This window comes from Biomphalaria glabrata, chromosome 3, assembly GCF_947242115.1.
Source record: "Biomphalaria glabrata chromosome 3, xgBioGlab47.1, whole genome shotgun sequence".
In the NCBI taxonomy this organism is placed as follows: Eukaryota; Metazoa; Mollusca; class Gastropoda; family Planorbidae; genus Biomphalaria; species Biomphalaria glabrata.
In genome coordinates, this window is record NC_074713.1 from 27,416,909 (window position 1) to 27,442,434 (window position 25,526).

The 25,526-nt window shown below is 38.2% G+C and overlaps 1 protein-coding gene and 1 long non-coding RNA gene across 3 annotated transcripts; both read right to left on the minus strand.

Annotated features, from left to right (window-relative positions):
• Nucleotides 1-655: 655 nt before the first annotated feature.
• Nucleotides 656-1,739, minus strand: LOC129925213 (uncharacterized). The gene is made up of 2 exons (XR_008777005.1): nt 1,477-1,739; nt 656-794 (listed from the first exon to the last, which is right to left on the minus strand). It is a non-coding gene; the product is annotated as an uncharacterized LOC129925213 (long non-coding RNA).
• A 139-nt stretch (nt 1,740-1,878) lies between these two features.
• On the minus strand, nt 1,879-25,281 carry LOC106050849 (galectin-4-like). 2 transcript variants are annotated; one of them, XM_056024315.1, is made up of 7 exons: nt 25,130-25,281; nt 19,770-19,810; nt 19,584-19,672; nt 14,722-14,923; nt 12,800-12,922; nt 11,857-11,880; nt 1,879-5,802 (listed from the first exon to the last, which is right to left on the minus strand). In XM_056024315.1, exons 1-6 carry the CDS (start codon nt 25,140-25,142, stop codon nt 11,869-11,871), a joined length of 480 nt encoding a protein of 159 aa, XP_055880290.1. In that variant the 5' UTR covers nt 25,143-25,281; the 3' UTR covers nt 1,879-5,802; nt 11,857-11,868. The 2 variants fall into 2 exon arrangements, with proteins under 2 accessions (XP_055880290.1, XP_055880289.1); XM_056024314.1 differs by having other exon boundaries at nt 11,847-11,880.
• Between the last annotated feature and the right edge of the window lie 245 nt (nt 25,282-25,526).

A 25,526-nucleotide genomic window follows, 5' to 3' on the forward strand; every position in this document is an offset into this window, starting at 1 on the left:
ACTATAAACTAGTGATGCCCTACCTACATCCTGCGGGCCATATCTGGCCTATGACGGAGATACTATCCAGCCTTTGGAAACTTCAGCTCACGGATGCTGACCTTGACACGCGTGTCGGAAATTCAGATATCTCTAGATGGCAAGAGCTTAAGCCTCACTGACCTATATGCTAATGAATTGTAGTAACTTTTACGTAGGCCTACAGGGACGCAAGCAATTGTAGATAGAAAACACACACGAGTGAAAGGACGAATTAATTTTAGAAAGCACAAAATCCTCTGGATTATGGGAGTAGCCGGAGCGGGGGGGGGTTCTTGCGGTTCACCCCCCCCCCCCGAAAAAAAATCCTGGCTACGCTCATGCTCTGGATTTTTTAAGATTTTAAATGCACTTTTCTTTCCGGGGGCCGTAATGGCCGAGAGGCTAAAAATCTTCCAGCCTCTAAAGATTCGAACACCGTTAAGACAAGGAGTGTCCAACGTTTGATTCTCATGAATACAAGGATGTCAGTCTACAGTCTTTGTGCTGACTGCTGACCACATGACATCCTTGTTAAGTGACGGTCATCTACCCCAAGATTTGAAAAAAGTGAAATATTATTGCTTTTCATGATAAAAGATTTTTTTTAACCAATCATAAACAATGTATAACGTGACTTAACTCAGCACTCCACGCCTCTCATTTCTTGTTAGCCAAGTCCTTTACAGTTAGCGTCCTTAGAAAAGTGGGAAAAGGTTTGAGGCGATCGGTCCATTCGCCAAACCCGAGCTCTGCTACTGAAATATTTTTTTTTTCTGTAAAATGAATTTAATAGAATTTTAAAACTATAACAATGAGGTAATCATTATTTATTATTTATGACCACGTGACTACAATGAAAAGTAAAATTAAGGCTTTTAAGCCAAACAAACAAAAAATGTACACTATTAGATCTCCGCTAACAAAGTCGGAAAAAATTTACTTCCTTATTAAAATAGTTGAATTATTCTATTTCTCTTTCAGCTTAATCTTTAAGTTGAATGTTGTTTTTTGGCATACTATATCACTCTTTAATTCGTTTTCGGCTTATCAAGAAGTTCTTGTTCAAACTCATAAACTAGGAGCTCTCCTACGTACTGGAGTATGAATCAGTTCCCTGAGTGTGTGAGGGTGGCAAGGTCGGAGGACCGGTCTGGGCGGCTCTTATCTGGTGGCGGAATTTTGGACTGATTTTTTGTTGGTTTGTTTGCTCTAAATAAAATTATCAAGAAGTAGTTAAAGAATGGGAAACATTTAATTCGAGAGAAGTTTGCACTATTTACACTTAACTTCTACACTTAGAATTGCACCACTTCAGGAAGAAACTTTTCAAAGAGCCGCATCAAATCCTGTACACTTAGGCTAAACAAGAACATTGAAGTGAAAGTTGACAAGAACATTACAAAGAGTTTCAAATCAATTTTTTCAACTTTTTTTACAAAGCGTATATCAACTCACCCTGTCTTTGTCTGTATGATGAAGTCAAGTACAATCTCTTTACTTTGTTTGAGATACCAAACAAAATAAGTAACTAGTTTATATTTTTATTGATTCTTGTTTTGTCAGGTGCAAAATTTCAGCTTGATCTGAGATTGGGGTCGAGAGAAATAACGTGTAGGCTACACACCAGACAGAGCCAGTTGATAATAATCGCTGTAAATTAGACACTACACTTCGTAAGGTTTTACTAAGTTTTGAGTCTACGATGTAATATATATATATATATATATATATATATATATATATATATATATATATATATATATATATATATATATATATAACAGAGAGAGAGAGAGAGAGAGAGAGAGAGAGAGAATGATTTCACAACAACACTTCACTCCAATAAACAAGAAACGATTCAGTCACTATGTTTTTATTCCAGATAGATAAAATCTCATGTAAATGACGTACACATACTACAGAATGCAAATGTTTGCCAATGAACGAAAGAGTGGCATACAGCAACTAAAACAGGGGCAGACTGGGTGTTCATAGCGGCCCCTGGCATTACCATACAATCCGGCCCACAGCTTGATTGCATATGATGTGTATACAACGCATATATGGAAACGTACAAGTCAATCATGTGTGTTGTGTTTGTACATGTGAATAGACTTTGAGGCTGGGACAACTTGAAATGGACCTTATTCACGAATCGTAAACAAACAACATTTTGCCACGTGGTTCTCTATCTCTTCTATACAAATTACGCAATCCATAAAGGATGTCACGTGATACGTAATTTTAATTGTTTTATCAATATTATTACGTGGCTAAATGTTGTTTGTTTACGTTTGGCGAATGGGGTCCATTGGTACAAAAAAAAATCTTCAGTTTAATCATACTCTAAATTAGTTTCTTACATTATTTTGATATAACTAAAAAAAAAGTAAAACTAAACACTTGATGGCTACCTAGTCATGATGGCTACCTATTCATGATGGCTGCCTAGTCACGATGGCTACCTAGTGACGATGGCTACCTAGTTGTGATGGCTACCTAGTCACGATGGCTGCCTAGTTGTGATGACTACCTAGTTGTGATGGCTATCTAGTCACGATGGCTACCTAGTCATAATGGCTACCTAGTCACGATGGCTACCTAGTTGTGATGACTACCTGGTCGTGATGGCTGCCTAGTTGTGATGGCTACCTAGTCACGATGGCTGCCTAGTTGTGATGACTACCTAGTTGTGATGGCTACCTAGTCACGATGGCTACCTAATCATAATGGCTACCTAGTTGTGATGGCTACCTAGTTGTGATGACTACCTAGTCGTGATGGCTACCTAGTTGTGATGGCTACCTAGTTGTGATGGCTGCCTAGTTGTGCTAGTTGTGATGGCTACCTAGTTGTGATGGCTACCTAGTCATGTGTTATGAGCTCTGAAGTATCGTCTTGATAGTCCCAGGCTCGAACTCTGCCCGCCGTCTATTCCCCCCCCCCCCCCCTGTTGGATGTTTGAAGTAATAACCAAAACATGTCAAACAAAACAAAACTTTGAAAAGGAAGTGACGTGAAACGCTCAGTGTGTCCACATAATGTTTGTGGCCATAACCATTTCCTGTGCACGTCTTTAGCCCCAGCCTTCAACTGAGTTCAACATAAAGCCCTGCCAGTGTTTTTGTGTCATGTTGTTCTTTAGCCTTTACTTGCAGAAACGTACAGAGATCTTAGTTCATAAGTTACTAACCAATATGACAGCATTAGAACTCACAACACCCTAGCTTACAGTAGCTGATGATTTCATAATACCTCCCCCCCCCCTTTAATAAATTGTACTCTCAATTCATTAAAAGCCATTAGGGCAGACAACTCTCTTTACTATTATCTCCATAAAACCAACCCCACAAAGGACATCGTCCTAATATTCCTAGTGTCATATTTCTAATTATACACAAAATGTCATATTTCTTATACACAAAGACTAAGGCACATTCGTTGTTCCATATTGTAGGATACGTGTTACTATTTCTACGTTGTCTAATGTGGAATGATCTCCAGGGCCCCAAGGGTGAAAGTTCCTTCGTGAAGGTTATCCTGAGATTCAGCGACTGCATCTCTTGAAAGAGGATTCCAGCAATCTGTAGCTTTCATCTCTTTTTTTTTCTTTACCTTTTCCTTTCGATTTATATTTGGTTACATGTTTAATTGTTTAAATGATAATTCTTTCGGAATAGATGGCTAGTAGGCCTATTACACAGGTATCTTATCTATATAATTCTCCTCTTCTCTTAACAGTTTAAACGAGAAGAAGAAGTAAAGGAAAGATTACTCTCTTATTTCTGCCGATTGTCCACGAGAAAACAAAAGGGGTGGGGGAGAACACGTGGGTATTCACACGTCTCTACGGATGGCTGCGCGCTGGACTGTCAAACCCTGCCCTCTTCCATACCCCTTCGTCTTGCGGGAGGTTTGGACTAAAAAGTAAACTTTCTTCAACTCTGAAGGAACACCCGAAACATGTAAAACATTTTACAAACAAACATTTTACAAACACTAAATATCAGGGCCGGACTTAAGCATTGTCCGGCCATATGCGAAACGGATTTTGCGGGGCCACGTTTGGGTACGGAAGCAGACAATAAGTGAAATTTAAGAGTTTGTATTAGAAAATAAATTCGTCTATGCATTTTATTCATTCTTTACTATGTACAGAATTAATTTTCGAGCCTTGCGTGTAGCAAAGTCATACAGTATATCATAATAATTCTGTTTCCTACATAGATCCCGCTCAAAAGCCAGAATTGCCAAATGTTTCAATCTATCTTTGAGAATTGTTGACCTTAAGTAATTCTACATTAGTTTGAGGCGCGAGAAGCTTCTTTCACCAGATTACACAATTACGGCTAATGCATAATGCCGTTTTTATATATTGCGCGTATGATTGGCGTTTTCCATATTGAAGGACACCCCAAAATGACAATTTTTTTTCTATATATTTCCGTATATTTTAAGGAATTTTTGTATATTTTGTAATTTAGGGAGATTTTCAGGAGCTCCTGGTAAATCGCGGGAAATCTGTTTTAAGTTATAAAATGGTTTAATTTAATAATTTATACACCTTGAATTAGCGCGGGTTCTATGAAAGTGCGGATCCTTTGGTCGCATAGGTTGCAGTGGCCTAAAACCGGTCATGCAAAATAGCGGCGTATGCTACGCCGCCGGTCGACTAGTATAAACATATTTCGTTAAAGGTAAGGTGATACTAATTACGTTTACAGGACTTACTGACATTTAAATGTGGCCCATTAGGTAGCCCACCGTTACTTCTTATATTGCTACAAGGTTACAAGGTCGTCCGGCAAGAGCGGGGGTTGTTCTCCTTTTTGTAGAACATCTTTTCTAAACGGTTTGGTGAGGGTCAATCACTGTCATTCAAAGCGGCTCACTTTGGTTCCGACCCACTGGTTATCCTACCAATGCACTACCCACCCATATAGCCAGTACGCCCCTGAGTGTATCTGTAAATCACGTTGACTTGTGACAGTAGCATACAGTGTGATAGAGGTTTTGTTTTTAATGTAATTTATGAGTACGAAGGGTCGCCCAGGAGTTCGACGTAACATATTCAAAAACAGTCGAAAAGGACATTACAAAATGGGAGTTTAACATCCAGGTGTTGATTACGTTGCCTCCCTTTGTTTAATGGACATATTTCAATGAGATTGACTTGACTAACGCAGGCCTCCCTCCACACACACAGTTCTTTCTATTATTTATTTACTCTTACACTCTTCTCTATTTGTGTTGGTCTCTGTAGCAGTCTCTGTGATTTTGTCTCTCTCTCTCTCTCTCTTCCTCTGCCTCCTTCCCAAAGTGTAGCATTGTAGATGTATGTTTTGTTTGTGTTGTCAAATGTTTTACATGTTTCCGATGTTCCTTCAGAGGTGAAAAGAATTTACCTCCAACTCCAAGCATCCCGCAGGACGACGGGGGATGGGAGCGGGCAGGTTTGGAATCCGGGATCGTCGATAAGTTCGAACGACAGTCCAGCGCGCAAACCCCACGACCAGACAGCTATCCTGTATCTGGAACATTATTGAGTGGCCAATCAAATCGTTAATTCTCAATTCGCCTCGTTATATACTGTTCCACTGGGAGGCGAGAGATGTTTTATACATCATGATGTCATAAACACTTATACATCACTTCTAAATATAGATCTCGAGTGTTCACTCATTTATATATAAGCTATTAGTAATTGGCAAAATAGTTCTAACAGAAGGTGATAATGGCAGATTCCAGGCAAAGAAACTTGGCTGATTTTTTACACTCATCCTGTAATAGGTCAAAGCAACAATTGTTAATGAACGAGTCTTGTTGTTGTTTTAATAAAAGAAAAATGTTTCTAGTAAATCTAACAACAAATGTAGTTTAATGACTTATTGCATAGAAACAAACGAACAAAAATTCTAAATCAAATTTTCCTTTATTAGCAACCTCCCAAAGGGGAATAGCCGCTAGTAGTTTTGTTTTGTCTGCCCATCCGTCCGTCTGTCCTTTTTATTTGTCAGAAACGATATTTAAAAGATATTTAAACTTAAATATCATGATATTTTAAATGTTACAAAGGTCTTATGGAAACGTAATGGAACGGAAACTCCTTTTATCTTATCTTATATAATACAGACGTTACTTCAAAAAAGAAGATGATTACGTCCTACGCGTCATGCATTTAGTCATGCATATTAACCAATGACTTAAATTCTGCCAAGTCACTGGTTTTCCTGGCTAGCTCAGGCAACCCATTCCATGCTCTAATAGCACTAGGGAAGAAGGAGTATTTGTACAAATTTGTCCTAGCATATGGGACGAGGAATGTGCCTTTATCTTTGTGTCTTTCAGAGTATTTTATTAAATTTTGTTTTTGTATTTGAAGATTATGGTTCAGTGTTTTATGTATTATTGCTACTTTACTTTTGAGCCTTCTGTCCTGAAGGCTTTCTAAATTTAGTGATTTTACTAAAGGTGTTACTCTAGTCAAATGTGAATATTCGTTTGTTATGAATCGCACTGCTCTATTTTGTGTCTGTTCTAGTTTCTTAATGTTTTCTTGAGTTGAGGGGTCCCAAACAGAGGATGCATATTCTATTATTGGCCTAACCAAGGTTAAATAACATTTTAGTTTTATGTTCTTATTTGATTTATAGAAATTTCTTTTAATAAATCCTAATGCTTTGTTTGATTTTTTTGTAGTTTCATCAATATGTGGATTCCATGACAGTTTTTCATTTATTATAACACCTAGGTATTTTGCGTTTTTAGTCTGTGTTACTGGTTTGCCATGAATAAGATAAGTGGAATTAATTTGTTTTAGTTTTTTTGTTACTCTTAACAACTGACATTTTTCTGGGTGGAAAGACATGCTCCAATTTGATTCCCATTTCTGTAATTCATCTAATTCTCTTTGTAAAATATCTGTGTCTTGTGTTGTTTTTATTGTTCTATATATTATGCAATCGTCTGCAAATAATCTGACTTTTGTTCCTGAACTAATGCAATTTGGTAAATCATTTATGTAAATTAAAAATAGTAGTGGACCCAAGACTGTTCCTTGAGGTACACCTGAGTTTACTGTTATCGGTGTTGATTTAGAGCCATTTATTATTACAGTTTGTTCTCTCCCTATCAGAAAGTCTTTAATCCACTGATGCAGTGGACCATTAATGCCGAAATATTTTAATTTTTTAAGCAAACTATGGTGAACTTTGTCAAAAGCCTTAGAAAAATCTAGTAAGATAGCATCTATTTGTTCACTATTATCTAAACCTTTTGAAAAATCATCAAATAGTCCTATTAGTTGTGTTTCACATGATCTATATTTCCTAAAGCCATGTTGGTATGGTGTGAGGACATTATGTTTGTCTAAGTGGTTTATGATGTTACTACATATTATGTGTTCTAGGATTTTACATGTGATGCTGGTAAGTGATACTGGTCTGTAGTTTCCTGGGTCAGATTTTTCTCCTTTTTTAAATAGGGGGGTGACATTAGCTTCTTTCCAGTCCTTTGGTACTCTGCCCTGGTTAAGTGAAGCCTGAAAGAGTATTTTGAACACTGGGGCTAGCTCATTACTTAGTTCTTTGAGTAATCTAGCTGGAATACCATCAGGTCCAGAGGCTTTATTTGGTTTGGTGTTGGCTAATAGTTTTTGAATTCCATTTTCTTGTACTACTATATCTTCTATGTTGTCTACTTGGTTCAAATTCAGTAATATGTCTTTGTCTCCTGGGGCTGAGAATGCTGATGCAAAGTATTTGTTTAGAATGTTTGCTTTAGTTTCATTATCATTATGTATTATGTTATGTTTTAATGGCGCTACGCCTGTTGTTTCCATTTTCTTAGACTTAATGTATGACCATAGGTTTTTGTTGTTGTCTTTAGATATTACATTGTTTATGTATTCACTCTGCAGCTGTCTGCTTACTTTTTGGGTTAAGTGTTTAATTTTTATATACTTTTTGTAAACTCTTTCTGCATTTGTTTCTTTAAATTTTCTATATAGGTTAATATCATAATCAACTACTAATCCAGGTCTGTTGGTTAAGAAGAGATCTAATGTGTTGTTTAATCTAGTTGGCTTTTTAATGATTTGATCTAAACTTAGGTTGTGTAAAGTTTCTATGAAAAGCTCATTTATGTCCTTAAGGTTTTGGTGTTTATCTATGGTTAGTGTTTTCCAATTTATATCAGGTAGGTTGAAATCACCCATAATCCAAAAAACTGCATTTTTATTTGTCTCTTTAAGTGTCGTAATCTGATTACATAGTTCCTGCATGTATTCTAAACTAGAATTTGGTGGTCTGTAAATGCTGCCTATTATTAGGGATGTTGAGGTGGTATTGATTTTACAAAATGTTGATTCTATATTTTTTGAGTTAGGTAAGGTAATTTCTTCTGCTATAAGAGTGTTTTTTATTGCTAAAAGAACTCCTCCATGATTATCAGCCCTATCTTTTCTAAAAATTTCATAATTACTATTGAAAATTTCTGCATTATAAATTTCAGGATGTAGCCAAGTTTCTGTGCCTGCAATTATGTCTGGTTTCTCACATTCTAATAAAATTTCTTAGTCTGCTGTTTTGTTCCTAATGCTTTGAAAATTTATTACTAAGGTTTTAAGGTATTTTGGTGTTACTTCTTTAGTAGGTTTGTTTAGTGAGGCTGTTGTATTAATTTTAGTAGATTTAGGTTTAACAGGAGTGGATCTGGCTAGTGGTTGGTGAGTTTGGTTTGGTGTTTAGGATGTTGTATGGGTTAGAAGTGTCTGCATCAAACGAATCAAACAGTCCTGATGTAAACTGAGGTAACCCACACGGTACACAGTGCCATGATGCATCTTTGTTGCCTAAGGCATAATACACAGGTGTATTCATATGGAGACATGATGCATGGTACCATTCATCGCAGGTGTCACATTGAATGGCTTTCTGTTTCATGGTGCATACTTTTTTGCAGATGTTGCATCTATCTTTAGATCTAGGCCCTGGATTTGACTCTACATCTCCTGCTATTAATATTAACAGAAATAGGTATTTATTTCTGCTGTGTCTGATTGAGAACTTCCATTTGTGATGGGTAATCTTCTTTAGTGTTATGGATGTGTATGTTAGGTTATTTTTTAAGTTGCTTTGATCTAAAGTGTGATGATTGATTATGACTGTTGTTTCTTTTTTAAGTTTAGTGTTGACTAAGGTAGATCTGGTTCTGTGTTCAGCTAGTATGTATTTAGTAATTATTCAAATGTAAATCACAGCTTCAAACCAGCAGACGCTATTTGCAGCGAATTCAAACCAGCAGACGCTACTTGCAGCGAATTCTTAAAAACTCGATTTTTTAACTTTTAGTACATTGTTGAGTGAAATTCTTATTTTTTGATTACTAATACAAAACATTGGAAGGGTCGTATCTGTGACAAGTCAAAAACTCGCTGTCAGAGTCACTCAAATTTATCACAGCATTAATTATTATTTTTCATTATTTATTTATTTTATTTTTATTATTTCCCCATCCAACCCCTAAATTATTCACCCGCCACACCTTTTCCGCTCCAGGCTAGACTTAGTTGACCACATTGGAGATAGTTAAGGCGCGTCCTTTCATTTATCTTCCCTTGACCGGGGCAAAGATACGCACAGACTTTGATCTTATCGACAGGATGTCTGACAGCCGCAGTGGACACCACCTTGTGTGGAATGCTAGTCACCCCTCCCCCCCCCTTTCTCCTATGTCTCTCTTTGATCTAGGAGACCACGAGGACAAACACGCCCATTGACCTCCCAATGTGCGAATCCCATCTCTTGTCGGACTTCACCCACGTGTAAGACAATTCTAAGCCTAGGACATTTCCTGTGTCCGCCCACATTTTCCAGGCCTTTGTATATAAGGTAAATTAAATCAGGCTAGACTCTCTTTCACTTCTCATTCGAGCTGAGCTATCGAGTCTGGACTAGAGGAATACCTGGTGGTAAGCCGAACTTAATCACAAGTTCCATCTTAATTACTCTGTGTATATTTCCATTGGATTTTATCATGTGTATTTTGCCTAGTTCATTTATATTTAATTAGTGCATTGTGTATTTCTCACTGGCGTAAGTAGAAAACATAAACATGTCCTATGTATTTATTTATGTATTGCATTAATCTATTAATGCTACGTTGCTCAATTGATCGTTGATGCAACCACGTATATATTTGTACATCTTAGTCTATTTCCTTTATCTCGGCTGACAACCGTGATAATTTTACTAGCGCACTAATACTGCGTCTAGAAAAGAGATACGAGTTATCTCCCCTGTAGTGAATTGTCTCCCCTGTACTCATTTTACTCTAAGGAGAGTTGCGCCGCTTGAAGGGACACCCTCTCCATTCAAGCACGCTTCATTGTTCTCGACCCACGGTCATATGTAAACAAACCATCTGGGTCGCTGACCACCGCCCATTCCCCCCCCCCCCTTCTTTCTCTATCCACCTGTGTTGTTTATTTGAGATTATTATTTCCCCTTCTATGTACATTTTTATATTATTATTTCCCCTTTTATGTACATTTTTATATTGCTACTATCTGCCATCTATTTTCCAAATCCCATTTGTCATCATCTCCCCATTGTGCTCTAAAGCAATTTTACCAATCTGACGAATGCACCTCAGTCGAGGGCATCGATAAGATGCATGAGAGACATGTCCTAACTTGTCTTTATTTATCCGCAGCCTCCCTCAGGTGTCTGCCTATTGCCTATTTACCTGCCTATTTATTCATTGCATCAACGATCTATTTACCTGCCTATTTGTTTGATATCAAGAATCACCTACTATCTTTGTGCTTAGTGCTATTCAGCACTGCCTTTGCCTACTGAGATCCACTCAACTCTATTACTTGGCGCTATCGGCATTGCCCGCCTATTCGACAGCCCACCTGTCAGGCTATTAGGTGCGACGTCTCTATAGATTCAGATCTGTGTGAGACGTCATAGCTACGCCAACCCTCTGCAACTCACTGGACATATCCTGTCAACTACGCTGCCCACGGCAGATCCGCTCTGCCCGCAGTAACCTTGTGCCCACGGTAGCCGGCCACCCGCCCTACTGTGCCCACTACAGATATTAGATTTTGGGGATTGAGACTCCACAAGAACTATATCACCGGCGTCCCTCTATCCGCTAGAGCGCCACCTCCAGCTGCAGAACCTCAAGCCAGGACACAGCCAGCTGCGACATCAACAGGACAACCAGCTAAGTCAGAGGACAAAGTGACATACTCTCTTATTAAATGCAAGAGTGATGATTAAAGCTAGTATTATTTAGAGATAGAAGCCAACCCTCCCCCTTTTTATTCTTATATGTATATTTATGTAAATAAATATTCTTCATTTTTAACTTTTGTATCTATCTTTCATTGCTTTGTCTCGTTGCGTGTCTGCTCCCGATTCATATGCTGATAGGTTGGTGTGTGATAGCTTTAAAAATAATCATCCCCTAGACATAAAACGCGCCAAACACACATCACATTTCCCCACCTGTCACAGTATCAAACCTTTCTTCTGGTCGGAGTTAGTCCGTGGGCCGTAGTTTGCCCATCACTGCTATACAGCTTATGTCTAGCGGTAGATAACTTTACTTTTATTGCTGGAAAGTTTCACTCTAAAAGGAAATCACGGTAGTGTGCCCTTTGTTTACAAGTTGATTTTTTTTGCTAAAATCCCTCTTTCAGATTATTGCTGAAAATGGTTACTTAAAATCTTTACTAAAAATACTTGCTAGAATGTTTATTATCCATGTTTACTAAAAAATGACAGCGTGTTATAATAAAAAAAAATAGTTACCAAAGTTTACCGTTTATATGTGCTAGTTTTCATCCTGAAAATAATACAATTTAAAACAGGTTAAAATAAAACTATTCTGTACACATCTGTGTATATCGAGTAAAAGTTAGTTCTTACATGTATGTCAAACATAAAGAAAGAAATAATAGTGAAACCAGATTTTCAATAGAGCTGTTAGTTTATGAGATCTTAAAGTAAAAGACGGACAGACAGACAGCATAAAAACAACAGAGCTTTTTGTTTTTGGGCTAGCCTATAGTTTTAAAAAATGTCCCCAGCAAAATGAGAAATGAACGTAGATAGTAAGATAGGTCAAGTAAGTGTGCCATGTTTCACAAGTGAAGTCGCAGCTCATCACAAGACAATTGGAGTGTGTACTTCACATCTAGTTCAAGCTTACCTGTTGTCAAGTTTCAAACTTCTTTCTCCCAAGTCATCCATTTGAATTGTAAATTAAGCAGGACTACTTCGTTATTCAAATAGAATGTTGTTATTTTTTTTTTATAAAAAAGAGAGAGAGGGAGAGAGAGAGAGACTGAGAAAGAGATAACATTTACACTGATCATAACAATGATTAAAAAGAAGAAGATGAGGCCGACAGAGCAAGCGATGGGAAGACAACATCAAAGAATGGACTGGTCTGTCATTGAATGAAATTCTACCCAAGGCAAAAGACAGAGAGGAACGGAGAAAGGTGATCAACAGATCTGCTATGGTGCCCAAACGGTTCAACAAAGAAAAGGTTAGGTGAAAGTAATTATTAGTCTGCTCAACAGCGTCAATTGTTCAGTGTCTTAAAAGTCACAGAAACAGTTGTCCATCCAAATCTTGACTTCAGTGGACATTGTGGTTGTTGATAAAAACTCACCACCATCTTAGCACCCATTAGGAGGAGATAGACGCTATATATAGACTATGATGAAATAGTCCTGCTACACGTCATTACTACTTACCGATTCTGGGTCAAATAATTGAACTCTGTTGACTCTAATATCACCTGTTAAGTACAGATGACTGACCATCTGGAATGGTATTCTGTGCTTAAAGAACTGCACGATCGTGTTGTCCACTGACACCTGGAATGAACAACAACAAACAAGAAAGACATTTAAAAAATACTTTAAAAAAACAAAGCTTATACGAAGTGTAATCGTATCAATTAGTTTGGATCAGTCATGTCATTAAATGTGTCATAGATCTAAACTATCAATAATAAATCTGTGCGATTAATAATATTTTGACAATTGTTTTTGTTTAGCACTATTTCGTGCTTTTAGCTTTCTCACTACACTATCATCTTATCACTTATCTGGGGGGGGGGGGGGAAAGAAAGGGATATCTGGGTAAAGTTGTACCGTAATTTATTTTTAAAAGCGTTTGCAAAAAAAAAAAAGGTGGGAACGATCTAAATTCAAACTCGTGACTCACGCTACCTCGGGCAGACGTACTAACCACTCTGCTAGCGAGGGGCTTATGACCTGAGAAGATTGTATATTTAGATATTGTCTGTCTCAATTTGAGGAGTGCCAACCTATAAAGGGGACCAATTCAGTCAAGTACTATTTCTTTCCTTTATTCGAGATACCAAACATAATAATTAATTACCATTAGTTTATTAACTAATTGGTAATTTTTTTATATTGATTTTTGTGTTGTCAAATAAAAGAAACAATTGTGCAAAAATGTTCAGCTTGATCCGAGATTGGCTGTCTCAGAAATAACGTGTACAAACAGAGACAGACAGACAGAGGGAGTTGATATAAGCCTACCAATGAAAAAAGCATCCTTTACTACAGGTGCTCCCCTATATATGTTGTCCCATGTATAAGTATATCATTGGCTGCGCTGGGTTCCTCGACAGAGAGTTGTCGTCCAATTCAAAACTTGTAGTGTCAGCAGTCTGGACTCAGCAGTTGAATAATCAGATTGAATAAACATTGACAACCTTCTTCTGTTAGACCCGTTTCTTGTATTTCTTTGACTTATCATTAAGAGCTGGTTTGATGGCACAGACCCGTCAGTTATATTGGTGTTGTAAAAATGAATCGGCTTATACAAAAAAAACAACGTTCCAACATCTAGATCTTGTACTGTGTTTGGCCTCCTTCAGTCGTAGAATGACTAATGTTCATATTGCTGTGGAGCCCTATTTTGGAGAGACACTCCCGTCCCGTCCACAACTATCTCAGGTTAAGGTGGATTTCGCTTTGGTGGTAGAGGAGCAGGCCATTTTTCGTATGGCACGCTTTTCTTCCAGAGCTGAGGCTCGTGTTTTCTCGCTGTCCATAGCTTTCTTGGTCACCGTCTCTCTCCATCTGGTGCGGTCTAGGGCTATGTCTTCCCAATGTACTATTACCAGTTCAACTATGGCGGATGATCATTAATGGAATGTATGATGTATCCGTTAAACAAAAGAAAAAGTACGAAAGCATTTAAAAGCTGTCTCTTTGAATGAGCGCGTGTTATTTTTATTGTCACTTCTTTTATCAATACAGAATCAAATTTCTAGGATCTTACTTTTGGATGACTTAGTATTATTGAGGTCACAACAGTTATCTTTCAATATAGAGTCCTTAACATTTGATTTGTGCATGTATTTACATTTTTTAAATGTTTTCCTTTAAGTTCTATCATATCGCCACTTCCCACCACATTTCGCCAAATTACTTTGCCTTTTTTTTTTCTATGCTGTTGTATTTTTAATGCTTAAACTTGAACAGTGTAAACTTTAAATCTAAATGTAAACAAAAAAAAAAAAGCAGGTAGTTGTGATTAACTTGAAAATCAACGCCCATCACAAACACAATGAAAATATGAACCGCAAATCTTTCAAAGGAACAAATTATTATAACAACAATTCGTTACAATTTTTTACCTCGTAACCATCTTGTGTAACATCAAACCGTAACTCAAAAACTGTATCTTTCTTGAATGGTACATAGTCTTCTGTCTCCTCATAGCCCCAGTCGTCGCGCTGTTTATCATTGCAGTACACAATTTTATCTTTCAAGCGAGGGTTGTAGTGGAAGGCCACGTCATAGTCAGTGTCAAGACCGACACAGAAGCTGGCACTGAAGCTGTGAAAGTCAATGAGATAAAATGGTGCTCAGTTGTTTAATGTAAGCCAAAATAAAGGGATTAAAGTGAAGTGACATGAAATAAAGTGAAGCGACATGAAATAAAGTGAAGTGACATGAAATAAAGAGAAGTGACATGAAATAAAGAGAAGTGACATGAAATAAAGAGAAGTGACATGAAATAAAGAGAAGAGATATGAAATAAAAAGAAGTGACATGAAATAAAGTGAAGTGACATGAAATAAAGTGAAGAGATACGAAATAAAAAGAAGAGACATGAAATAAAGTGAAGTGACATGAAATAAAGTGAAGTTACATGAAATAAAGTGAAGTGACATGAAATAAAGTGAAGAGACATGAAATAAAAAGAAGTGACATGAAATAAAGTGAAGTGACATAAAATAAAGAAAAGTGACATGAAAAAAAGAAAGTGACATGAAATAAAGAGAAGTGACATGAAAATAAAGTGAATCAAATGAAGTGGAATAAAGGGAAGTGATGTGGAATCAATTGTATTGGATTGATATAAAGTGATGTAGTTTTGATTTGATTTGATTTTGATTTTATGCACATCGGAACAATTTAGGCCATGTCGTGCCTGCAGTCCCTTAAGGACTAATCTCTCTAAACAACAAGGGCCAGATTCTATACAGTCATATCATTAAAATCAAGGTCTATTCACAGTTAAAATAGTAAAGGTAGTAAAAATTTAAATATTTGGTAAAAATCTAATGTAAATAGTGCATGTTCACAAATTCAGAAATCAGACCTTCGTAGATAGCCCCACTTCCCGGATAAAGCCCAGTACCTTCCCAGGGTCGACATTATCAAATAGTGTTTTTAAGCCAGTGGCTCTAAAATATTTCTCCCTGACATCCTGGTATCTGTGGCAATCAACGAGGATATGTTCCACGATGAGGCGAGAGTCACAGTACTCACAAAGTGGGGGCTCCTCTCTCTTCAGCACAAAAGAGTGCGTGATGTAGGTGTGGCCAATCCTAAGTCTGGACATGGTCGTGCTACCACGCCTTGTCAGACCCTTAGATGTGGGCCGCCACCCGACATCCGCCACAATCTGCCTGAGTTTACTGTGAGTCTCAGCCTCCCATCGGTTCTGCCATTCTCGATAGGTGGCAGAGGCAATACTTTGTCTCAGGTCCGAGCAGGGAATTTGGGTTCCTGACACCGCATGATTTAGGGCTCTCTTTGCTTCTCTGTCTGCGGCTTCGTTTCCCTCAATGCCAACATGGGAGGGGACCCAGATGAAGGTGACATCCCTACGGTCGGCTGTTATTTGGTCCAACAGCTTCAGGCTCTTATGTACCAATGGGATGTCAGTCTTCATCCGCCCCAAAGCTTGCAATGCAGATTTGGAGTCAGAGCAGATTATAAATTTCCTCCTTTCTGATGCTTTAACGGCCGTAAGTGCAAGCGATATTGCATGCATTTCGGCCGTAAAAATGGAGCAGCCATCGGGGAGTCTACGGGAGATTGTTTTGTTCCGAAAGGAGCAGGCACACGCGACCTTTCCATCCATTTTGGATCCGTCTGTGTAGATGGTGCCACAATCTCCGTAGCTCTCCTGCAGTTCCTTAAAGTGGACTTGTAGTATGCTTGGGTCTGTATTTTCTTTTTTGAAATTAAGGAGGGATAAATTTAATTTGGGTTTATTCATTAGCCAAGGAGGATTCTGAGGGGTTTCTATTTTAGAGATTTGGTCAATGGGTGGGGCTCAATTTTGGATGGGTTCTCTCATTCGAAGGCCCAACGGCTGTATAACGTTATGCCTTCGATTGTATAATTCTACCTCTGTGGGGTTAAATATGGAGTCGAAAGCAGGGTTCGTGGGGTTGGATTTTAGCTTGACTATATACTGCATTGCAAGCTTTTTCATTCTTATATCCATGGGGAGTTCTCCAGCCTCCACATGGAGACTTGGGATAGGTGATGTACGAAACGCGCCGAGACTGAGACGCAGGGCAGCATTTTGTATTGGTTCCAGTATTTTTAGGTACGACTTCCTTGCTGCTCCATATATTATGGATCCGTAGTCTAGCTTGGATCGAATTAGACTCAGATAAAGCAGCAGCAAGGTATCTCTGTCAGCTCCCCAGTCCGTATGGCTGAGTACTCTAAGTATGTTTATTGACTTTTGGCATTTCTTCTTAAGTTCCTTAATGTGGGTGAGAAAATTAAATTTGGAATCTAAGGTGAGGCCTAAAAATTTTGTAGTTTTCACGACAGGAATCTTCTTTTTGTGTATAAATAGTTCAGGGTCTGGGTGGAGTCCCCTTAGATTACAAAAATGCATACTAACTGTTTTAGAGTCTGAAAATTTAAAACCATTATCGTTTGCCCAACCCTAAATTTTGTTTAAACATAACTGTAATTTTCTTTCTAAGGTGTTCATGTTTTTCCCATAAGTAAAAATGACAAAGTCATCAACATACAAAGAGCACTCTATGCCAGGGGACAGCGTATTTATGATGCTATTTATTTTAACGTTGAACAGGGTGACTGACAGAATGCTGCCCTGGGGTACACCCATTTCCTGGTCATGAGTGTCAGAAGCGGAGTTGCCCACTAGAACCTGAAATTTTCGGTCTTTCAGGAATTCCCCCCAAAAACGTGGAGGTGTCCCTTAAGCCCCATAAGCTCCAGGTCATGTAGAATGCCATGTTTCCAGGTTGTGTCATAGGCCGTTTCTATATCGAAGAATACAGCTACTAGATGTTCTCTTCTGAGTAATGCATTTCTAATATAAGCTTCCAGCCTTACCAGGTGGTCAGTTGTTGTCCGCCCCTGCCGGAATCCACACTGGCAGTTGGAGATCACTTCCTCTCCAGGTACCAGACCAGCCTTCTGTTAATCATTCTTTCCATGGTTTTGCAGATGCAGCTTGTTAGTGCTATTGGTCGATAGCTAGTTTAGGTATGGTATAACTGTGGCTTTCCTCCACCTGTTTGGGAAAGCGCCTGTTTGCCACACACATTTATAGACCCCTAGCAGGACTGCCAATGAGGGTTCGGGAAGGTGCTTGAGGAATTGGTAATGGATTTCATCTTCTACAGGCGCTGTGTCATGTGACTTGTCCAGCGATTTCCTCAGTTCCTCAAGCGAGAACGGTTTGTTGTAGTCTTCATTGTTCTCTGACCTGAAATCAATGGGGTGTCTTTCCTCCCTGGTTTTGAATTTTTGGAACTCTGGCGTGTAGTGTGCAGTGGATGACTTTTCTGCTATTGAGGATGCAAGGCAGTCAGCTATTTCTCTGGGGGACGTGACAGTTCGTCCTTGGTTTTTCAGACGCCCTATTGCATTTGATTCTTTCCCTTTGATTCGCCTTACTGCCTTCCAAACCGCTCTAGCAGAAGTTTTGGCATCTAGACTGCCGACAAAACTTCTCCAGGAATTCCTTTTGGCTGACCGTATGGTTTGTCTAGCCTTTGCTCTAGCTATCCTGAATAGCTTTAGGTTTTCCTGGGAAGAATTCTTTATAAATGCAGCCAGTCGTTTTTTCCTATCGCCAATAGCACTTTTGCAAGCTGTACCAAACCATGGTTTGCTAGGCCGTTTTGGATTTGCGGAGGTTAGGGGTACAACTTTCCTAGCTATACTTAGTAGCTAGCTAGCAAAGGTATCAGCTGGGTTCTGTTCATCGAGGATATTTTCTGTGATATCCTCGGAGCATCTTTTTTGGAATTGTTCCCAATCGGCCTTATTCAGTTTCCACCGCTAAGGTCGTCCCAATGAGGGGAGATTGTTAGTAATGATGATTGGGAAGTGATCACTTCCCCGTAGATCATTGCTAACTGACCATTTAAAGTCGTCCAGAAGTCCGGGGACGCATACGGTGAGGTCAATGCATGTGAGTGATCCAGTTCCTGGGTGAAGGTAGGTCGGTGATGCATCATTAAGTATGCATAAATCATGTTGGAGGAAGGTATCCTCCAGCATACGACCTCTTGTGTCGGTATTGTTGGATCCCCACATGGTGTTATGGGCATTGAAATCCCCAAGGATTAAATAAGGCCGGGGGAATTGTTTCAATAGGTCCTCCATGTCTGTTGGGTTTAATAGAGCGCCTGGTGGTAGATACAGGCTGCAGCAAGTGATAACCTTGTGAAGGGTTATCCTAGCTGCTACGGCCTGTAGTGTGGTCTGTAGTTCTACCCTCTCATGGGGGATGCTATCCTTCACAAGGATTTAGACTCCACCTGATGCTCTCTCTGCATCCTCAACATTCTTGCTGTAAGCACTGTAGCTTCGGAAGCTGATGCTATCTTTCAGAAATTTTTCCTGTAAGCAGACAGCTACAGGAGTCTCAGAGTCCATCAGTAGCTGCATTTCCTCATAATTGGCCTTGAGGCCTCTACAATTCCACTGTACAATTCTGGAATCCATGGCTTATTCTAGATGACCTACTTGGAGCTATTTGGCCTTGGGAGGCCCCCGGAGGGGTTTCCCTTTATTCTAGTGACCTTGGTACCGTGAAATCAAATGACGTGAAAGAAAGTGATGTCAAATAAAGTGAATTGACGTGAAAGAAAGTGATGTGAAATAAGGTGAAGTGAAATTTAGAGAAATGAAATAAGATGAAATAAGGTGAAAGAAAGTGAATAACAGTCGATGAAAAGTCTGAAATGAACAAAAAAAAATGTACTCTTTAGCATGCTTGTCAGTTTTGCCATGAATAAAGATTGTTGTTCCGGGCTGAAGACTTGGCAACTGAACAGAAGACGGAATGTCTACCTGGAAAGTTAAACAAGGTTTACAAGCAACAAGATTACTTAATGCAAAAAATATATAGTTAATAATAGTTATGGAAAATAAGCTAAATTTAACTTACGTAGGTCGCTTCATAAACGCCAGATTCTGTCTCTTCTAAAGCTATATAACAAAATAAGAGAAACAAACTATATATTATTAAAACTAACATTTAAATTTAAGAAAAAAAGGAATATATAACATTTATATACAAAGTACAAAATACACATTTTGTCAAAGGCTAATATAAATCAATATGGCGAAATAAAAAAAAATGCCTTCGAGTTAATTAAATAAAATACCTTGTGCTCCTACTGTGCCATATATTATATCTTATAAGTAAATATGTGAGTCATATTAATGGGTCACAAAGGTAACTATAAGATAGCACGTGGTAGGAATATATAATATATGTGTTTAACAATAGTACTGAGTACATTATAAGTGGAGGACTGAGTAAGACCAAGGCTGAGCTAGAGAAAGAAAAGTCACCAAAAGACCAAGGCTGAGCGAGAGAAAAAAAAGTCACCAAAAACACCAAGGCTGAGCGAGAGAAAGAAAAGTCTCCAAAAGACCAAGACTGAGCTAGAGAAAGAAAAGTCACCAAAAGACCAAGGCTGAGCTAGAGAAAGAAAAGTCACAAAAAACACCAAGGCTGAGCGAGAGAAAGAAAAGTCTCCAAAAGACCAAGGCTGAGCTAGAGAAAGAAAAGTCACCAAAAGACCAAGGCTGAGCTAGAGAAAGAAAAGTCACCAAAAGACCAAGGCTGAACTAGAGAAAGAAAAGTCACCAAAAGACCAAGGCTGAGCTAGAGAAAGAAAAGTCACCAAAAGACCAAGGCTGAGCTAGAGAAAGAAAAGTCACCAAAAGACCAAGGCTGAACTAGAGAAAGAAAAGTCACCGAAAGACCAAGGCTGAGCGAGAGAAAGAAAAGTCAACAAAAGACCAAGGCTGAGCTAGAGAAAGAAAAGTCACCAAAAGACCAAGGCTGAACTAGAGAAAGAAAAGTCACCGAAAGACCAAGGCTGAGCTAGAGAAAGAAAAGTCACCAAAACACCAAGGCTGAGCTAGAGAAAGAAAAGTCACCAAAAGACCAAGGCTGAGCTAGAGAAAGAAAAGTCACCGAAAGAACAAGGCTGAGCTAGAGAAAGAAAAGTCACCAAAAGACCAAGGCTGAGCTAGAGAAAGAAAAGTCACCAAAAGACCAAGGCTGAGCTAGAGAAAGAAAAGTCACCAAAAGACCAAGGCTGAACTAGAGAAAGAAAAGTCACCAAAAGACCAAGGCTGAGCTAGAGAAAGAAAAGTCACCAAAAGACCAAGGCTGAACTAGAGAAAGAAAAGTCACCAAAAGGCCAAGGCTGAGCTAGAGAAAGAAAAGTCAACAAAAGTCATCTAGTTAATCCAGTAGCTCCTACATCTCTATCACGTGACAATCTGTCATGGCTGGGCCACCATGATATGGCTGACATACCTCCTTATTCTCATATCTTATATTATAAAAGACGTTACTTAAAAAAAGAAGATGATTACGTCCTAAGCGTGTCCCTAAGTCAATCTAGTCATGCATCAATGACTTAAACGCTGCATAGTCATTGGTTTTTCTGGCTGACTCAGGCAACCCATTCCATGCTCTAACAGCACTAGAGAAGAAGGAGCATTTCTACACATTCGTCCTAGGATATAGAACAAGGAATGTGCACATCACCTGCCATACCCAACACATTCTTCACTTCTTCTTTTATAACCTAGACCAGTCATGTTAGACCTCGGCCTGAGCTGGGGGTATATATATTTTTGACACATGTGCAACGCTCCGCATCGCTGCAAAAAGTATATATATATATAATAGTAGTCAAAGGAGTTTGCTATGACCTGCTGGCTGTAATTCGGGCATTACAAGAGAGTTGATCCTATACCGAGGCAACTGCCGCTTTTCTTCACCTTAAGCTTGTCTTTTTGTTCATCTACACAGCATTGTCTGGAAACCAGTGTTTCTCAAACTTTTACCAATGGCGCCCCCACCCCAAACAAAATCAAATTCGTTCCTGCCCCTCCCTTTCTCCAGCTGGGGTCTATGGAAGTCCCCATAAGGGGGTATGGGGTTGAAGCGTGTAATAAGAAAGATAAGAGACTTATATAGTTGTAACAAACTTTTCTAGTATTTATTTTGTTACTATATGTTTGGAAGACCAATTGACCTACTAACTGCTCATTAAAACCAGTTTAGTCCTTTTTACAAGTCCTAAATATTACCATAACAAAGATCACACTTTCTCTTCATCACCAGAAAATATCATCCACAAAGATAATGCTGTCTCATCGCCACAAATATCATACTGTCCCATTATTTGTTCAAAGATCCACTGTCCCATTATTTGTTCAAAGATCCACTGTCCCATTATTTGTTCAAAGATCCACTGTCTCAGTATAACTAAGATCCTACTATCGTCTCGTTACAAAGATCAAACTGTCTCACCATAAAAATCCTATTGTCTCATCACCAAAAAAATCTTAAGGACTCATTAATAAAGATCCTATTGTCTTGCAAAGATCTTACTGTCACATCCTCACAAAAATTCTACTATATCATAAAACAAACCTTATGGCCTTATCATCAAAAAAATCATACTGTCTGATCGCCGCAAAGATCTTACCATCTTATCATCACAACAATTATCAAACTTATCATAATCACACGGATTTTACTATCTTATCATCAGAAAGATAGTACTATCTCCTTATCACATTGATCCTCTGGTCTCATCAATACAAAGATCTTACAGTTGACGTCACTACAAAGAGTTTTAGTTTGCGTTTTTTGACAGTAGTTAGCAGGTCATCGTGGGGTTGAAGCGTTGTATTCCAATCTCTTCGTTTGTGATGCGGTATTTGTATGTGATTACTACGATCCTTCTGTAGCATCTCGATTCCATTGCTAGGATCATTCTATTGGCTCCTGTCTAGTTCTGCAGTGTCCAAGATTCGCAGGCATATAAAAATGAGGCCATGACATGACCACAGGGCGTGTCTGTCTGATTTTAGTGTCGAGTGCCTTTGTCTTTCTAGATTGTTTTCGAGTTTTGCAACTGCTCCTGTGGACTGTAGTGCAGTAGTTCCTTCATCATAGACGATAGCTCCAAGGTATTTAACATTACTGACATTTGTCAGCTTTACACCTCCATTCAATACTGATGTCGCCTTTAAAGTCTGTTGGCTACTTTATATATATATATATATATATATATATATATATATATATATATATATATATATATATATATATATATATATATATATATATATATTATACTTATATTTGGCATTGATTTGCATAATATATACTTAGAACAAAAGAGCTACAAACACTGTGTTGAATTAGGTAGTGAGGTAGTCAATGCCAATGTCACATTATTTTAAGCTCGTTAAAGCAACTGCCAACTCGGAACAAGGTTTTGTCCTCATTCTGTGGTGTTTTTAAAGCCCACCCTAAAAATGACACAAAATTACTTGATATTTATTTCTCCGTAAAATGTTTGAAAAACGTTCAGTCTTAAGAACGAAACAAATATTGGCCTACACTATACATCAGATATTTCACACGACCTTACATTCAAGCCACACTTGTCCCGTTGGAAGGTGGGCTGATGTGTTTTTGTCTTTGGTGGACAAGTGTTCAAAAAATGTAACAAAATGTAAATGGATATTCCACAGAGTAAAGTAATGAACTCTATTCATTGATATTTTAAAACTTTGTAAAATATTTTTTGTTCGCCCCTGTATAAGCAAGTCTAATTGAGGCTATATTAATAATAATAATAACAATCTTAGAATAGAGATCTAAAGGAATTTTAGAATAGTAAGTTTCCACTCGCCCCTCCCCCTTCCTATAGAGTGAGGCTAGTTGGTCGGGCTGAAGAGGTTTGAGGGTTGAGGAGGGTTGAGGCTTAATTCGAGCAGAACAACGTTGTTTTTTTAATTACTTACTCTCTTACCCCACCCCCACCAACTAGTTCAAACAAGAGATTGAAGCATAGCGCAGTTCGGATGATAAAAACAAGAGATTGAAGTATAGCGCAGTTCGGATGATAAAAACTAGGAAGCATAGCGCAGTTCGGATGATAAAAACAAGAGATTGAAGTATAGCGCAGTTCGGATGATAAAAACAAGAAGTTGAAGCATAGCGCAGTTCGGATGATAAAAACAAGAGATTGAAGCATAGCGCAGTTCGGATGATAAAAACAAGAGATTGAAGTATAGCGCAGTTCGGATGATAAAAACAAGAGATTGAAGTATAGCGCAGTTCGGATGATAAAAACAAGAGATTGAAGCATAGCGCAGTTCGGATGATAAAAACAAGAGATTGAAGTATAGCGCAGTTCGGATGATAAAAACAAGAGATTGAAGCATAGCGCAGTTCGGATGATAAAACAAGAGATTGAAGTATAGCGCAGTTCGGATGATAAAAACAAGAGATTGAAGTATAGCGCAGTTCGGATGATAAAAACAAGAGATTGAAGCATAGCGCAGTTCGGATGATAAAAACAAGAGATTGAAGTATAGCGCAGTTCGGATGATAAAAACAAGAGATTAAAGCATAGAGCAGTTCGGATGATAAAAACAAGAGATTGAAGCATAGCGCAGTTCGGATGATAAAAACAAGAGATTGAAGCATAGCGCAGTTCGGATGATAAAAACAAGAAGTTGCGCTAAACAAAAAATTTTAAAAATATTTCCCGTCGCACAGATTAATTATTGTTAGTCTAGATTTATTACAAATTAATTAGATGAATAATTGAAATAATAAAACTTCAAATAAGTTTTTATTTAAGTATGTGTCAGTCAAAATATGTTAGTCACAGCAGGATCTGCAGTCTTTCAAGAATTATTTAATTATTTATGCTTTTTTTTTAGATTCTGATAGATGAAACATAGGCCTAGATACACTAATACTACATAATAGGAGTCGTTGGCATAACTGAATCTAAAGTGTATAACATATGTAAAGTTCCACATCTGGCATTCTAAGTCAAAACTGGTGACATGCAGCTTCTGTATAAGCATAGACTGCTGACATACAAATATAAGAGCTGATGCTCTATTACAGTGATGTCCAAACTACGACACATCCGGCTCGTGACGCAGCGCTGTACGGTGCTATCCGGTGCTATGAAGCCACAGAAGCTATGTTTAATTAGTTTCGACCTTTTTTTTTTTATTGAGGATGTCGCCTTGAACACATGTGTCGGAAACTAATATGACTATGACTTCTTAGATGCAAATGGATTGCGCATCAGTGCATTAATTAATATTATGTCCATTAGTTAATTTATGGACTGTGATGAAGTCATAGTTAAACACCTCATTGTCTTTGAGACAATCCAATACAGAAACAAAAAGTTGAACACATGTTAGTAGATCTAGTGTCTAGAACAATATACTTACACAAGGACTCCATTGCAACTTGTTCTATACACAGTGTTGCTTACATAACATTCGTCAGTGTTACACAAGTGTTATGGTTATATATGTATGTGTGTCAGTAAGGCTCGGTACACAAATGGCAAATGATAATGTTCACCGTCTGGGTCATCGTGACATCACGTTCTCCCCCTCGCTGTCATGCTTGAAGAAGTTTTATTTTATGTTTAGAAGAGTACATTTCGCTCCAGTATTCAATCAATACAGTCATGCAATATTATGCAATGTGTACACGAAATATAGATCATACTTTCTATCTATTTCATTTTGGATATATATATATATTGATTGTACATGGTATTTCTCCGACACCCAATTCCTCAGCTCAAATTTCGCACATTAATTTTTTTTACCTGACTAA

Bases quoted from the DNA above. Each gene is read 5' to 3' on its own strand.
- LOC106050849 (XM_056024315.1), bottom strand. The intron at 19,673-19,769 runs GTAAGTTAAATT...TTAACTTTCCAG, and splicing joins GCGTTTATGAAGCGACCTAC to GTAGACATTCCGTCTTCTGT. The intron at 12,923-14,721 runs GTAAAAAATTGT...TGTTCATTCCAG, and splicing joins TTACACAAGATGGTTACGAG to GTGTCAGTGGACAACACGAT.